The sequence below is a fragment of the Epinephelus fuscoguttatus genome, linkage group LG6 (assembly GCF_011397635.1).
Source record: "Epinephelus fuscoguttatus linkage group LG6, E.fuscoguttatus.final_Chr_v1".
Taxonomy (NCBI): domain Eukaryota; kingdom Metazoa; phylum Chordata; class Actinopteri; order Perciformes; family Serranidae; genus Epinephelus; species Epinephelus fuscoguttatus.
The window spans coordinates 23652090-23669366 of record NC_064757.1 but is presented as its reverse complement, the minus strand read 5'-3'; the positions used below and the strand labels follow the sequence as shown (position 1 = coordinate 23669366).

Genomic DNA, 17277 nt, shown 5'->3' with positions numbered 1-17277 from the left:
TTGTCCATTAAATGTGCAATGGACCAAATACCTTTCTCCATCCAGTTTCCCATAAAAATAGATTTCCTCCTGCTCAATATAACTCTGTTATTCCATAATGGAACATTATGAGGGCTAAAATTGTGTTTGAAGATCATTTTCCATTGTAACAATACCTGTTGATGAAAAGTAGATAGTTTAATAGGCAATTTTGTAATTTCAAAATCACATGTAAGTAAGAACTTAATACCTCCTACTTTATTGAATATAAATGAGGGTAATGAGAACCATATATCATTTCCATTCTTTAAAAAAGACTGGAGCCATTTAAGTTTTAACACCCCATTCATGATTTCAAAATCAATTGCCTTAAGTCCACCATCTCCATAATCTTTCAACAAATCCCCTTTTTTGATATAATGATGTTTATTCTTCCAAATAAAGTTAAAATTAATTCTATTAATCTCCTTAATTTGTCTCTGAGAAATAGCGAGAGAATACGCAGGGTAGATTAATCTAGAGAGCGATTCAATTTTAGTTAACATTGTTCTACCGAATAACGTTAAATCCCTTTGCAGCCAATGGTTTAATATTTTACTGCATTTATCAACATTGTTCTGAATATTCTTTTTTATACTGGTGTCTAACTCTTTAGAGATCCAAATACCTAGATACTTTACATCAGCCTTGACTGGTATATTATATATTGAAGAATCAGGGCAGTTGTGGATACTCATAAGTTCACATTTACTCAGATTCAATCTCAGACCAGATGCTTGTGAAAATTGCTCTATAACTTCTAAAGCTAGTGGTATTTGTTCTCTATTTTTTAAGAACATAGTTGTATCGTCAGCTAGCTGACTTATAATCAACTTGTTATTATTAATATTTAGTCCTTCAACATTTGAACCTCTATTAGATGTGTCAGTGATTAAATCCCAGATCTCAGAAGCTGCAGCGCCCCCCTTGTGTTTTTTTTTTTGGTAAAACCTTGTATTAACTGCCTCTCGCCCGATGTCAGCTGGGATAGGCTCCAGCCCCCCCGCGACCCTCAAGAGGATGAAGCGGTTAGAAGATGAAGATTTTGAAATTTGATATTGTTTTAAGATATACATCTAGATCTGAATTCTTGAAGGAGGGATACGGGAGCAATTTCTATAAGTGGTTTGTTTTATGAATATAAAATTTAGCTAGAATAATAAGCAAAAAATAATTATATATTGTTCAGTTTTTGAGAAATTTTGAATAATAATTAACAAATCAGGTTCTTTGAGTGAAATGTTCTTCAGAGATCCAGTTGAAAATGAGTCCAGAAGACAGTCACAAGTACACATTGAAAGAATAAGTGTTCAAATGTTTCTACCGTATCATTACAGAAGGTGCATTTGTCAGACATATCAGGAATGTAACTTTAAATAACAGAATTCACTGGGTAACATCTTTGTTTAATTTTACAAAGCAACTCTAAAAAAGTAACAGCGTTGGGAGACAAGAATAATATACTTCTCTTTACAATCATAGTATACATACATACATCATTATACAAGCAACCACCCTTCCTTGGTACCCGAGAGCTTTTCAGAAGCGCACCATGTTCATTCGACCAATCAGAATCCAGCCTGTAGAGACAGAGAGTATTGTGCCCTGAACTATGACTTACAGTTGGTTTTAAGCATTAACCTCTAAAACATCTACGCCCCGTACACATTCAGATCACTGCTCTAACGCGTTTAGATTAAATGCAGTATTATAAATTATTATGGTAGGAAATAGTTAGGTTGTGCCGGTGTTAAAGGAGGAGGCAATAATGTGTACGTAGACAACCTGAGAGGCTGTACTCGGGGCATCTATCTTCTCTGTATACGCACGGATCAAGGAGGAAATAACCAACTGTTTCCAAGATATCATCAAATAGTTAGCTAGCTTTCGTTTACGGGTTTATTGTTGGTTACATTTTTCTGCACCAGTGTATTCGCTAAAAAACGGTAACCTCACAACGACAGTCCTCGTTTTGCTCCGATCGGGCGGCACGTTAGCTTCTCGGCTCGGTAGCTATTCCGTGAAGAGCGTATAAAGTTAGTTAGGTTAGCTAAATTAGCGCTACGTGGTGGTTGCTAACGGGGTATTTAATGTTGAGCTAAGCGACTAGCCAGAGGCAACACGGTAAACATCGTCCAACTTTTTCGAGGTGGTTTCGAGATGCTTGTTGACTAACGTTGGCGAGGAGTCTCCTTGTTAATCCAGGCCATCGTTGTCAGCTAACGTTAGCTACCAGCCTGGAGGCACTGGGTGAGCAAACCGACAGAGCTGTCAACCAGCCTCATATGCTAACAGCACTAGCTATCTGTGCTCTTTACACTAGCCCTGCGTATTCATTTGGCTATATTCAAATTAATTCAGTCTACAGATTTTAGCACCAGTTCAATTATCTAGACCTTAGCTAAACTCTAACTGTAACTTGTTGAACTAAATAATCACAAATTCCATTGCATAGCTACAAACAATACTACAGACATTAGCAAAGATCACCAAAACAGGGCTAGGTTAAAGGGATAGTTTGGCTATTTTGAAGTGGGGTTGTATGAGGTACTTATCCATAGACAATGTGTTACGTACAGTAGATGTCATTTGGCACACCCCTAGTTTGGAGAAGCAGGCTGGAGTCTGACACAGAAGCTGAGCAATGCACTGCTGTGGATGGGGTCAGCAACAAAATGTCACCTAAAAAAGCCCCACCTAAAAAAAATCAATATTAATTTAAGTGTACACTATATAGAGAGTATTTTTTTAGCACGGATAGTCAGCTTCAATGGGGAAGCATTAACATCTTTAGTTCCCCATCGTTGCTCTCATCAAAGCCACCAGACTCCATTGAGAAAAGCAGTAATTTAAGATACCTGAACACATGAGCTGCTGGTGTAACGCTGCCTTGATCAGTTAGTTAGTTAGTTAGTGTTATTGTGTGACATTGATAAAGTCAAACTAACCCTTGTAAAGGCCAAAGTCACGCAATTACGCTAACAAAATAACTGTTTGATGCAGTGATAGACTGCACTGTGTGCAGCAATATTAAATTACTGTTTTTCTTTAATGGAGTCTGGCTTTGAAGAGAGTAAAGTAACAGCTCCATTTTACCATTGGAAATCACTGTCTGTTAGCAAGGTAAAGCAGTAAAAATATTCGAGGTGGAACGTTCTTTTAGGTGGCTAAAGTATGGTTTGTTGTGGACCCCTCCACAGCAGTAGATTGCTTTGCTTCCATGACAGACTCCAGCCTGCTTTTCCAAACTGGGGGCGTGGTGACTGACATCTACTGCATGTAATGTGCTGTCTATGGATAAGTACCCCATACAACCCTGCTTAAATAATCTGAACTATTTCTTTAAGTGTCACTTTCTCCTGACATGTTATTGACTTGTTTTGTGTCACTGATAATAACAATACAGTTTGTCCATAGGTTACTGTTAAGCCATGGCAGATGAAAATACACAGTTCTGTGGCAATTGGTAAGTATGACTAAGGTACATTAAACCTACAAATGATCAGTCAGTGTCATATGGTGGTGAAAATATGGTTTCATAATGTTCTTTATCTCTTATTTTTAGCAAACATGACATTCCAGAGGCTAATTTTACTACCCATGAGATCCACTGCAGAAGAAACATCGCACTGTGTGATGTTTGCCAGGAGCCAGTGCCCCGATCAGATCTGCAGGAGCACAAACAGCAGGAGCATATTCAGGTAAAATCTGAACAGCAATACTGGAGATTTCAAAATAATTTCTGCAGTAGATATGCTGCTTCAAAGGACAGTTGTGATACCAAAAAGTGAAAAAATCTATCATCTGCACAGCCTGGATAATCTCATCATCAATATGTGTGAAGATCAGATCAGATTCATACGATAATGTAGCAGGACAGGAAAACATCAGAATCTGTGGAGGGATCTCTTGTATGTTGTGGAAATGTTTTACCTTATGTTGATTTACTACATTGGGATACCTCATTGAGCTGTCGTGCTTGTTGAACAAGCCACTTGTTTTCACAGAAAGTACATGCACTGTCAGTAGTTACTGATGTTGTTTGTAACTTTTGCAAACTACACTGAATGGTGATATAAATGCAACATAGGTTTTTCCTGTTTTTCATCTAGTATCTAAGTGGTATTTTTAAGGATTTTTTCTAGTCAAACAGAAAGCTAATTTCTCTCAAAGTTTGGGCACAAGTTTGTTAAAATCTGAGTGGGTGAAAACTTTTCTTTTGCCAAGATAATCCATCTGTCCGACAGGCGTGGCATATACAAGATGTTGATTAAACAGCATGATTATTACATAAGTGTGCCTTGGGCTGGTCACAGTAAAACACCACTGAAATGTGTTGTGTATAAACTGACTAACGCTGCCCTCCACTCCAATGGAAAATCACATCAGAGCGACCACATACCGCAATCACTGCAACTTTGAAAGCATTTTCACTTTCATTTTAAGCTGTCTGCTAATTATGTTTTGCTTTCTGTTTACTGATTATATCTTTGTGATGGTCTTTGTTATTGCTATATCCCCTTTGCTGTTGCAACACTGCAAATTTCCCTGCTGAGCAACTAATAAACAAATATTTTATCTCATTTCAGATTACATGCAAGTGTGGTTTGAAGATTGAGAAGAAGCATATTGATGTTCACCAGGTATTTCTGAAGAACCTTTCTTTTCCCTATTTATAACTCAAACATTTAGTCACCTTTATCAAATCCTCAAACTGTGGTTTTTCACAATTGTTGTTTCTTTCAGAGCTCTGAATGTTCTCAGCGGCTGGTCCCGTGCCAATACTGTGAACTGGAGATTGTTTTCAGTCAGTCCAAAGAGCATGAGGATTATTGCGGCACACGCACTGAACCCTGCGCACACTGCAAGTGCAATGTAATGTTGAGGGAACAAGCTGTGCATCCGGTCTTATGCGGAAGCCTCACACCTCCCCAAGAGAGGAACAACAGCCGGACTAGTCGCAGTCCAGGGGAACCACAGCCTCCGGGGGCATGGTTGGAAGCCCACTCCATCCGAAACCTCCTCAGAGAACAAGAGAGAGGCCCAAAAAATAACAACATAAGTGCAGCAGAACAACAGGCCTTTCCCCGGCCATTTGATTCCAGGGTATATAACACATCAAGGGGATCTCAAGGCGACTGGAAGAATACTGCCTCAAGAAATACATTTAGTGACTGTGAGTTTGTCACTGACCTTTTTATTATTACATTTCCTGTGGGGAAGGATGTGCCCACCAATTGCATTTTAGTGTTGTCAAAAATATTGATTTAATGGCTTCAGTACTCATTTTCTGCAGTATCAATGCTCTGGTACCAGCTGCGCTTACTCTTTCTCTCTTATTGTTAATGTTTAATTCTGCTGTTCTCTGCTACTAACCAAGAAAAGAAAAACCATTGCTGTCATTTTGTAGCCTTTCTATATTCATCTTTTATAAAAGGTAAAATTGTATGCCCTTAATGTCAGTTTTTCCCTGTGGTATCAAAATGGTATAGAATATCAAGATTTTTAAGGCATTGTACCAAAGTTAGAAATTCCAGTTACGTGACAACACCAGTGCATTGTTTCCATACGTCTTTTGTTGCTTCCTTACTGACTGTGAGAGCACATTGTTACGCTTATCTGCATGTTACTGCCTCCGACTGTCAATCAGAGGAATAACGTGAAACCAGCAGCAAGAATGTATATCGCACTGATGTCCTAAAATGCGGACAATGCAAACACAACAGGGACCCACATGTAAAAACATAGCTCCATACTAGTGGTCAAAACCCCCACAGAACACCTTTTAAACTTCCAACTCTTTTAGAGTATCACTAAATTTGACATGATCTTTATATCTGGTTACTCAAAGTTTGAGTCTGTTACACAAAGATGACTTTTACCCTGATGTAAGTATTTATAAATTAGTTTTACAGGCTGAGGACATGCAGTAGATGCCCCTGGAAAATATCTTATATTAATAAAATTAGAGAGATTTTGCTGGCTCGACATAAGGTAGGTGGGTCCTAACAGAGGGCCAAAGAGCACATTGCATATGTTTCTAACCTTGTGTGTACGTATTCAAATTTTGAGGGTTTGCCTGATAAACAAAATCCTAAAACCTATAAATATTTTTTTTTACCCATGACTGTAGTTGTAGTTGCAGCTAAAATTGTTTCTGAAATAATTGTAATTTTTTTTTCTTGTAGTGCTGGGGCAGAGTGATTTCCTGAATAGTGGCAGCAGCAGTGCGTGGCCACACAGTGAGCTCAGACTGGATGAGGATTCATCAGGGCTGGACTACATGTTAGCTCTCAGCCTGCAGAGTGATGGAGAACCAGTGGCTGGAGGCGTAGAGGGAAACCTGTGGAGTGGTATCTGGGACCATAAGATTGGGAAGACGTCTAACACCTATACAAACTCTCCACTCTATCCACCCAACAACAACTACCCAACCTTCTCCACAGGCACAAGCACAAGTGCAGTCCAGGAACATGATCAAGCAGGTAAATTGGTGTTGATTTGAATACTTTGAGTTATTGTGTTGTGCATTTGTTGATGATTTTAAATTATTCTTACAGATACCATGCTGCCTTGTGAGTTTTGCGAAGAGCTGTTTCCTGAAGAGGACCTTATTTTGCATCAGGTTAGAAATGTGATTATGTTCTTTTGGATTCACTGCTGCTAAGGTTTGACTCATGATGCTAGATTTTTGTGTCAGTCAGCTGAATTAACACTCAACCCTGGCTGATAAGGATTTTGACAAAAAATTGGCAAGGATCCCTTAAATTTGGGGATTAAATTGTCACATAGGCACGATGGGGTCTCAACATACTAACAGCATGCCTACAAACCCATCATCCCTTAAGAAAACTGGGTCACTGTGCTCACAGGATCCTGATGGGGACAAAATCACTACATTGATAACACATTGGCTGCCTTGTGTCACATTTATAGACTGGTAGACTCATGGGTTTCAGTGATAATAAGGCTCTTCAATTTAGTTTTTTGCTCATTTTTACGGTCACCCGGGGCCAGATGAATAAAACTGTGTATGGATTCATGACTAAAACTGTGTGTACTATGCACAAAGACAGAAATGTGAATACGCCGTCTTTTCATCAGATTTATAAAGCTGCACATTTGCACATTTCTGTTTTATAAGTTTTAATCATTGCAGAACAGGGCACACGTGCATGAGCCTCCACTCCCACAGTTCACCGTATATAGATGTTGAAGTACCCTTAAACATACCTTTACATAGCCCTCTGAGGCAAATTGTGATTTGTGATATTGGGCGTTATAAATGAAATTGACTCCAACACTCATTAGACCTGTCAGTAAGAAATACAACAAAGAAAACGTGCAATTTCAGCAACTGTGTTGCATCGTGAGGTTCTCCAACTGTGCCAGAGCAGCCGTCATTACACATGGCTGTGGATATTTGTAGCATCTGTACCACTAATACATTAAGTTTCTGCAAACAATCATGGTGGTAAAATCAAATCATCAGTATCATGAAACATCATCAGGATGATCAATGATTAATTCATAGCACTCATGTTGAAATTGACTTCACAAAGTGCCTCACAATTCAGTTTACAAATGCTCTTATGGTTGACATTTTACAGAAAGCTGTGTAGATTGCAGTGAAACTGGCAAACAACCTAAAAACGATGTTACCCCTCTCCCAACTTTTATTCAGTCTCCTCCTTATCATACCATCTGCGCTTGTCTATGCCTGGTCTGAAGTATGTGTGAGGTGCGCACATTCTCATCACACATTCTTCATTTGTAAATACAAGTGTATGTGAGGAAAAGGCATACACATTCTTTTTGTGCGTATGCATCCTCTTTTGGCCCCTGGACGTCATGTCTCCATGCTACCAAAGGCTGTTGTGCGTCCAGCTGTCAGAAAACAAGGTTTTCTTGTCATGAAGGCAGCCCAGGAGATACTTCAGCAATAGGAAGTGAGTTCAAAATAACAGGGAGAGAACTCAAATGTGCTAGTGATCATCCTCCAGAGTAACTGGATTGTCTATATACATTTAAGTACTCTTTCATGCTTCTTTATTCAGACACATAATGTCTGAGTAAAAACCTGTCCAGCTGACACATTCTGTAACACATCACTGGAGAAAAAGAGGGCAGGGAGTTTGTAATTACAGGTCAATGCATCATATCTGCATGACGGCACAACAAAGCAAAAAAGCACACCCAGAACCTGACTGACGGATATAACCAGTTACCTTGCCTTCTGAATTCAGGACTACTTGCTGACATATTTCAACCTGTTTTCAGCCCCACTTTCAGATTTAAGTTATCATACTGTTGGAAGGACTGGCTCTGACCTACTTACTTTGTTATGGTGCATTCTGTATTTCTTCTGAAACCTGTCCACACGCTGCCTCCCTTCCCACCTACCTTGTCAAATGCTTCAGAAATATATGTGTATGCACAAACCTTATCAGTGTAAAATGCTCAGATCCAGACAGATATCACATGGCACGCAAACATTTGCATACCGCTCTTTATCTTTGTTCCAGACACTTAACAACCTTTGCCTGTTTGAACATGAGGCCGTCATCTCCATCTGTCAAGGGACGTGATGACTTGATTTATAGCAGATATTCCAACCTGTTTGTACACCTTCTTCAATTTGTTTCAGACTGGCTGCAGCCCTGCCTCCGCCTTTGCGTCTTACAGCAAGCAGCCCTTGTCTCCACCTAAAGAGGACAGGATGGGCAGAAACCCCTCAGGGCTGATGCACAGCCTCCCCGACACACTCGCTTCAAACATCCCCACTTTCCCTCGGTCAGTGTCCCCGGCTTCCTACAGTCCTCCAGCCAGTCCACTAGAGGGCGACGTGGTCATTCCATGTGAGTTCTGTGGCGTTGCTCTGGAGGAGGCTGTCGTCTTCCACCATCAGGTATGTCAATAATCAAGTTAGATAGCCGGTCTAAAATGATTGTTATTACTGATAAGTACATTATTTTATTACATATGAGGAAAGAAAAAATATTTTAAAACTGCTGTAGGATTTCTTAAAAATGTGTCAGTATAATTACAAATATATCTTCTGTAGAGATTTCCACATTATGATCCAAACGACCAGCCTGAAAGGATAATTTCTGATGGGTGTGAATGAATGTTAATATTCAAACAATTTCATGTGTGTTTTTATTCCTAGGACAAATGTGACATGCGTCCTCAGACTGCCCACCCACTGAATAATCTAACAAAAACATCTGTTAAAAAACCAGTGAGCCCAGGTAAAGACGCCTTTGGTCGGATGTCTCCAGATTTCCAGAGGACAGTGAAGCACCAAGGTAATGTATAGAATTTATTATAGATATTTTTAAAAATGCTAAAAAAAAATCTGATTGGAGAAAAAACAACAAAGTGTTTAGCATCCATTTCAACACCACCACAAACTCTGACATAAGAGTACAACAGTGTGTATATGTCTTGTTTTATGTTTGTTTTGTTGTGTTCGGATCCCAGGAAGAGTAGCCGCTGCCCCAGTGGTTGCTAATGGGGATCTGAATAAAGAATAAAGTCAACATCTCTGCTAAAGAGATGAAAAGAGAGAAAGAAAGACTTCACCCCCAAATGATCATTTGTATATCAGTTACTCACCCCATAACATGTTTCGGACATGCCTCTGGTGAACAAAGAATCCAAAAAAGGAGAAAATTCTTGATCAAAGTGAGAAGGGTCTGCATAAAACAACTGCAACCCTTAATCAAAACATTAGTTTACCAACTCTCCCACAACTAGTGTAGTATAACCCAAGGCTGAATTATCCAGTCCTATGTTCAGCACTTCCCTAAGAGACAGTCCTTTAAGACAGAGAACAATAAAAAGTCAAACTTAATCTTACCTTGCTGAATACAGGCGCTGCTGGTCTACCACTGCCTTAATCAGTCAGATTTTTTGTGTTTTTCTGTGCAACTGTGGTGTTAAAAAATGGTTCGTTCAGACTCAGCACAGTCACACAATATCACAAACTACAGATCGAGACCAGCAGCTCCCGTACTGGTACTCGTTGGTAAAACCCGTTGGTAAAACTACAGATAACTATCTTGGTCATTATTTACTCTCTGAGGATCGCCTCCGCTATTTCGCAACGGTCATTGGTTCAGCTGTTTACACGCGTTTCACCATCTAATAACACAATTTGTGATTGGACGACAGAATCAACATGGCTGCCACCATCTAACAAGTGCCGCTTCCAAAACAGTAAATAATTATTTCGGAATTTGACAAATAAGTGGATAAAACGTACAACTATCACTTTATAATGTTTCTGAAGTGTTTCCATGATGGATTACTTCTCTCCTCGATGGATTCTAAAAACACGTGACGGCTCGTAACTGCTGAACGTAGCTCTGGACAGAAAGTAAGTCTATTATTACACATGTAAAGTTCCTTTACATAGATTAAAAGTTTAAAAGCATTAAACGTAACAAACGAGCGCTTTTACACTCGTATGGGAGAAGAACACAGAGGGTTGATGATGGAGCTGAAGTCAGGTTTTTATTGTGAGAGCTGCTTCATTCAGGTCGTTGTTTACTTACTGGCACCTTAACTGTGGCGATATGCTGTTCAATATTCAGCCAATATGACCCAAAATGATTACTTTAAATCCAGGTTACGGGTCTGGCTGCGGGTCGTGTTTCAATGGGTTGGACCGGGTTGCGGTACTAATTGGCCTGATGCGCGGGTTTGCGGTTCGGGTGCGGGTTTGCAAGTTGCCGGGTCGGGGCGGATCTTGAAAACTGGACCCGTGCAGGACTCTGCTTTAAAGAGAGCATAGATAAGTTTCACTTTTAGTTTAGTTCACCAGCAGAAGCGGCTGTTTGTTTAGAAAGTACTGAACATACAACTGGATAAATGAGACTTGGATTATACTGCACGAGTTGTGAGAGTTTGCTAACAGATGTTTTGATATAGTTATGCTGCTGTTAACATGGCCGCCTATGACTTCTCTTTATCGAGAATTTTCTCCGTTTTTGGATTCTTCGTTCACTGTGGAGGCATGCAAGAAAATTCAGAATTCAAATTCAGCATAACACAGTTTAAGTAATTGATATACAAATGGTCATTTGAGGGATAAAGTATTCCTTGAAGAAACGTTTCATATACAAAGCTAGTTTGCATGGCTATTTTCTTTGGAGGACTTGTTGATGTTTACAGGGTTTTTCTCTGGTCACTTTGTACATTTGAGTTTATTTACACATATTGTGTTTCCTGTTCCACAAATAGCTGACTACGCGGATGAGGACTTTGGATTCGACAGAGACACCCTACCGGGACAAAACCCAAGGGACTGGCAGAGAGGCTACATAGGACTACCAAGTCAAAGGAAGATGTCCAACTGTGATGCTTCTGTAAAAACCAGACCTCAGCAGGGCAGAGACGCAGAAGGGGCTCATTCATCTTTCAGTGACTCTGAGAAGTCTTCCTCTGCTTTTCTAAAGGGGTAAAAACATTCATCAAGTTTTATGTAGACTCATTTTTGAATTCAATTTGAATTGCTTTCGCTCCACTTGACCAATTTATAATTTCTTAATTACATAACGATTTGTGTTTTTTGTAAATAGAATGTTAGAGTATGTTTTACAAATTCTAATTTAAATGTGTTTGTCCGGCAGAGTACATCTACCAGAAAATAAAGAAGGGAGAGGGAACAGAAGAAATTCATTGACAAAGGTACACTTCAAGTTTCAAATCACGTTGTGTAGGTGGGCAATGGTGATGTTTATGCTTTGTTTTTATTAGAGCTGTCAACCTAGTCAAAGTGTATTTGCTGCTCAAAATTAGCACATTATTGCTATTTACTATGTAGCTGTACACTTCATACACAGACTTATGCAGTACTGCCAGCGCCTCTTAGCACGTGGTTGTTATACATTTTGTCCACTAGAGGGCATTCCAGCATTATCAATAAGAAGCCCGAGTTTGTGTATGGTTTGTACCTTAACATTGAGAGTACCACAAAATGACTATGTGTATATCAATTACTTGCTGGTGTTAAGTTGAATTTGTGAAGAAAACCATTTTTACCCATGTCTCCACGGTGAACGGAGAATCTGAAAAAAGCAAACATTCTTAATGAATTGAAGTAAACAGGCTGCGTTTAACAACAACAAAACTATATAAAAACATTTGTTTACAAACTCTCAGTATAACCATGTCTCCTTTATCCAGTTGTATGCTCAGTACTTCTTTAATACATGCATTTTTGTGAAAACATTACAATTTAAGACAAACAGTGTTATGCACAGCTGAGTAGCGTGCCTGGGCACATGTGTGAAATCTGCTGGCTTTAGGTGTGTAACTAGAAGGCGGAGGTGTTTTATATTTTAACAATTTAGTGAAAATGCACCTGTTTGGGAAGTACTGAGCATATGACTGGAAAAATGAGACATGAGACATTTGCCGTTGTTTAAAGCGACGGCCTGTGACTTCAATTCAGTATGTTCTCTGTTTTTGGATTTACCGTGGGGGCATGGGAGACAAATAAAGTTTAATATTTTTCTAATTACACAATGTACAATCTATCCTGATGTACAACCACAAAGGTTTATAAAATGGGAAAGAAGTGGATGTTTTAGGGGCGTCGGTGGCTTAGTGGTAGAGCAGGCGCCCCATGTACAAGGCTGTTGCCGCAGTGGCCTGGGTTCGACTCCAGCCTGCGGCCCTTTGCTGCATGTTACTCCCTCTCTCTCTCCCCCTTTCACACTTGTCTGTGCTATCCATTAAATGCTAAAAATGCCCCCAAAAAATATCTTGAAAAAAAAAAAAAGAAGTGGATGTTTTAACACTTATTTATCATAGGAGCAATCTACTATTATAACAAATACAAGTAATACACACAGTATATGAAATATATTCATACATTTACATGAAAAATATAACGTTGAAGAGGACAATACTTACTGTAATGTAAAATAAAATAAAAAGCAAATAGACTTTTAAGGGCAAAACCCTGGAATAGAGCTTAAGCTAATATTTATGTAACATTGCAGATTCTTCACACAATAATTTAAGTATCATGGTGTTAAGTCTGCCTAAAGGTGTATTTTCCTTTACGACCACTAAACACATTTTTGTGTCTGTAAAAAGATCCTCAGTTGTATGTTTTCCATTTGCAGTTGCCCAAGAAGCAGAATGAAGAGCAGCAGGAAGAGTGAGAGCAGGAATCCAAAAACCAAATCTCCTTCTCTACTTCTCATTTATCTGCCTGCACTCTTTTGAAAATGAGACATATATATACCTATCTGATAAGTGCCTGTGTGAGTGTTAGTTATCCTGCAGTTTATATTTTGATGAGTTTCGCTATATAATTCTAAATAAGTAATTTGGTTCATTAATTCATATTCTGCTTTATTTCAGGATTTGTTTCAAATGTTTGTTTGTCTAACATTTAGCCTTAACAGATAAATTATACAATGAATTGTATTTACGCTGAATTTGATTTGATTCCTGATTTCTTTTTTGTTACTGTACAAGTTGTGTCATGGCTCATTAGGACCACTGAGAACATCAAACACAGACACATGACTTTGTCAGTGTGCATTAGTCTAACTTAATCTTTACCTTGTTACTTCAGCCAAGGACATTTCGTTTTCACCCCTGTTTGCCTGTTCTTTCAGGGTCCTTCACAGTGTTCCTGTTGGTTTCTGCATCTGTATGTAACCTGAAGCACTTTGATAGATTATTTTGTTTAAAAAAGGGCTTGAGGAACAGATTTGATAAATTTATGCATCTTTGACCATGGAAAAAAAAACTGTATAATTGAACATTTGTCTTTTTATACTGTTGAACGTTTGTCTTTAATACTCTTCAGTAATATTTTGATTTTTAAAATCATAACTATAGAAGTATATACATGGTGTTACGATGAGATGGCTTTTGAAGCAGTGTCTCCTGTCCAATCTTCTTTTAAATAGTATGAAAAATGTTGTGTGCTGCTCCTCTGAATAGGATTTAAGATTGATAAGATGTATTTTGTGTTTAACATAGGGTCCACTTTAGCAATACATATACATTAGGCAACCTCGTGCCACAGGTGGTTGAGTCCTTTTAACTAAAGATGTCGCAAGAACATTTTCCTGATTAACATCTGATCATCAGGCTCAACCAGTGAGGAGCAAATAGTGAGTGATATCTCCTGGTGTGGTGTTTGGTTGGACTGTAAACGCTCACGGCACACGGCTGACTATTCCTGTGCTCCTTGTGCTCCTTGTGTTGCGGCTATTAAATGTTTAATGAGGAGATTCAATGGCTTCAGTTTGAATTCTGTCAGTGTTGTTCAGTACCTCTTAATACATTGAGCTCACCTCAGCTTACTGTACCAAAACTCTGCATAGAAGGCTAAAATATCATTTTTAAACGTTCTGTTAAATCTGGTGTCCTTTATGAGGGGTGATTACTGCCACAGAAGTGCTTTTTCAATGTATTTTATGTGGCAATAGGCACACTTTTTTCAGTCACACTAGTACTGAGCATAGATTTGTTGTGTTATTACATCTTTAAATGACTCAATTTAAAGATGATTGAAAGAAAACTGAATCTTAATGAACCATAAATCAGACATAAAAAGCCCCATTAAATGTTTTGGACCACAAAGTTGTTTTTCTGTCACTACCAATGTCAAATAGTGAATGAGGAATGATTTTGCATATTAACAGGGTCCCAAATGTCATGGAAAACCTGGAAAAGTCATGGGATTTCACAGTAACATTTTCCAGCCCTGGAGAAGTCATGGAATTAACAAAAATCACTGCAAGTTTTTGAGAAGTGAAGGAATCTTGTTCTGTGTAATGAAATTGTTACAGTAATCTTTTGGTGGATAACCTTCCACATTATGTAATATAACCTCAAATGTATTCCCTGTAGCTGTCGACGTACTGTAGCTCTAATACACGTCGATGTGCAACAATATTTTGTTTACTGTCTTGTATGTTTGGCAAGATTTATTATGGGTCCTTGAAAAGACATGGAAAAGTTTTGAAGTTTTGTGCATGAAAATGTGCAGGAGCCCTGTAATAACGATAACAGTACTAATGTTACATCCAAACAGCCCAAAGTGAACAATCTACACTGATGTAAAGTCTTGAGGAAAGTATGACAGGAAATACAGTCAAGTCTTTTAAAGGGACAGTTTACCCTCAAATTAAAAACACATATTTTCTCTTACCTGTAGTGCCACTTATCAATCTAGTTTGTTTTGGTGTGAGTTGTTGAGTGTGGAGTCAGTTGCACAAAACACCTTAATTTTTCTCCTTAAGTATGACACATAACCTAATTTTTCCTCAGCTGAGGGACTTACTTAGGGGTGTTGCACAAAATCCTTTAGATTTCCTTAGTCAAGTAAAAAACACAATTTTTTTTCATCCTGCTGTGGTTGCTAAGGTCTTTTGTGTAACTGTCTAAGGATTCCTTAAGTATAAAACCAACACAGGGAGAAAACCATAAATACTTAGGTGAACATTTAAGGAAACCTTAAGGATATTTTATTATGAGTAAACCTTAATCAAGACTTTAAGGAAAATCTGTCCAGAAATCATGACCCAGTTACTCAAGGCCTTGTGTGAGCAGTATAATTCCATAACCTATATGTTATCCACTGGAGTTTGGCACAATATGAAATGAAAAAAGTCCTTGTAACGGAGCCAGGAGGGACCAAGCAGCTGCAGGTGCCTGCCAGTTATCTGCGCTCTGCTGATAACCCCTTTTCCACCAAATGAGCTCTGGAGTCAGTAGCATAAAACACCTCAAGTTTTCTCCTTCAGTATGACACTTAAGACTGAAGGGCCAGTCGCATTTCTCTTCCCTTAACCTTTCCCCTTGGTTTCAAGTGCACTCGCCAGATAGATTCCCCTCAACAACGAAAGATTAGTGTTGAGTGGTAGGGAATTTTACCTATGAATTGGGATGCCACTTCATGCAAATTAGCGTAACAGACGTGTTCACCTACGTCACTCATTTCCAAAATGCCGGCTCCAGTGGTTGTATTGTCTATTTTGTTGGCTGTCTTCATCCTTCTTCATTTCACAAATCAACAGAGAAGAAACTCAGCAAATAGAAGACGCCTTCGCTGCCTTCTTCTCCTGCCTTCTTCTCCTGCCATCTTCTCCTGCCATCTTCCTGGAAAACTTGCCTGGCTGGAGAGTTTCACAATGCATCCTGGGAAATTCAAATCAGTTGATATGGGTTAGTAAGTGTGCATTGCACAGCCCTTCAAATTAAGTGGGGATTTTAAGGGCTGAAAAGCACTTTCCCAAAATTTGGGACACCCAAGCCCTTCGCGGGACAGTGCCAATTCTGAGGAGAAGTGTGAGTCTTGGGACGGACCCCAAGTCGAGGGACTTAAGGGGACTTAAGGGTGTTGCACAGAATCCTTTAAAATGTCTTAGTCACATAAAAAACTTCTCAGGGTGTTATGTTTTTTCATTTATCACCATAAATACACCTTAAGTGTTTTTTCATCCTGCTGTGGTTGCTAAGGTCTTTTGTGTAATTGTCTAGGGATTCCTTAAGTATAGGACCAACACAAGGAGAACACCAAAAATACTTAGGTGAACATTTAAGGAAACCTTAAGGAGATTTTATTATGACTAAACCTTAGTTAAGACTTTAAGGAAAATCTTAACTTAAGGTGTTTTGTGTTAAGGATGATAATGCCTGTATCTGAAGTTCCACACATGTAGGGCTTTAACAGTGGCACTAATCACCCTTCATATATAGAGGCTGTTTCGCACGTTCCCACAGAGCGGCGCGCTTTGAATGAACGCCGGGAGAAGCCGGCGACAGAGAGGGGCGGGCTTACACCTTTCAGTGGGAATCCTCGGTTCAAAAACCTGCCAACGTCCCCTTTTGAAAGTGTGTAGTCCTGTTTCTGCTTTCAGTGCCACTCAAGAGACGACAGAAGAGGACCGAAATATGCTCTCCAGACACGGAACTCGGGCTTATTTCCGTTAACTTACAGGAGGTTTGTGATTTTGACTGCGCTGAAGTTTGAAACAAACTAAAGGAAAAGACACAAAACAGCAACAAGTCGTGCAGGTGGTAGAGCACACGCTGACCGGAGGAACCAGACCACATCAAGACTCACCACCCAGACCTTCCAGTCTCACCTGAACCCGACGAGAAAGACTAAACATGTCCGTGGAGAGTTACTCGGCGCTGGACGAGTCCTCCCTCCGAGCCCTGGTGAGTACATGCATGGAGATGCTCTGAACTGGAGTTATATGCTGCCATGGGAAATGG

General features: G+C 39.3%; 2 protein-coding genes across 6 annotated transcripts in view; both read left to right on the top strand.

Annotated features, from left to right (window-relative positions):
* The first annotated feature begins 1696 nt into the window (after window positions 1-1696).
* trafd1 (TRAF-type zinc finger domain containing 1) lies at window positions 1697-14287 on the top strand. Its single transcript, XM_049577770.1, has 12 exons — window positions 1697-2268; window positions 3436-3484; window positions 3584-3719; window positions 4608-4661; window positions 4765-5194; window positions 6207-6503; window positions 6579-6643; window positions 8666-8926; window positions 9188-9326; window positions 11266-11482; window positions 11655-11712; window positions 13158-14287. Exons 2-12 carry the CDS (start codon window positions 3450-3452, stop codon window positions 13194-13196), a joined length of 1731 nt encoding a protein of 576 aa, XP_049433727.1. The 5' UTR covers window positions 1697-2268; window positions 3436-3449; the 3' UTR covers window positions 13197-14287.
* Window positions 14288-16842: 2555 nt separating this feature from the next.
* Window positions 16843-17277, top strand: part of smtnb (smoothelin b) — a 64162-nt gene continuing 63727 nt past the window's right edge. For 3 of the 5 annotated variants that reach the window (XM_049577764.1, XM_049577762.1, XM_049577765.1), the window contains exon 1: window positions 16844-17220. In XM_049577764.1, the coding sequence (XP_049433721.1) occupies window positions 17170-17220 (51 nt within the window). In that variant the 5' untranslated portion in view covers window positions 16844-17169. Of the gene's footprint in view, window positions 17221-17277 lie in introns of all 5 variants that reach the window. The other 2 variants (XM_049577763.1, XM_049577767.1) reach the window with 1 other exon arrangement.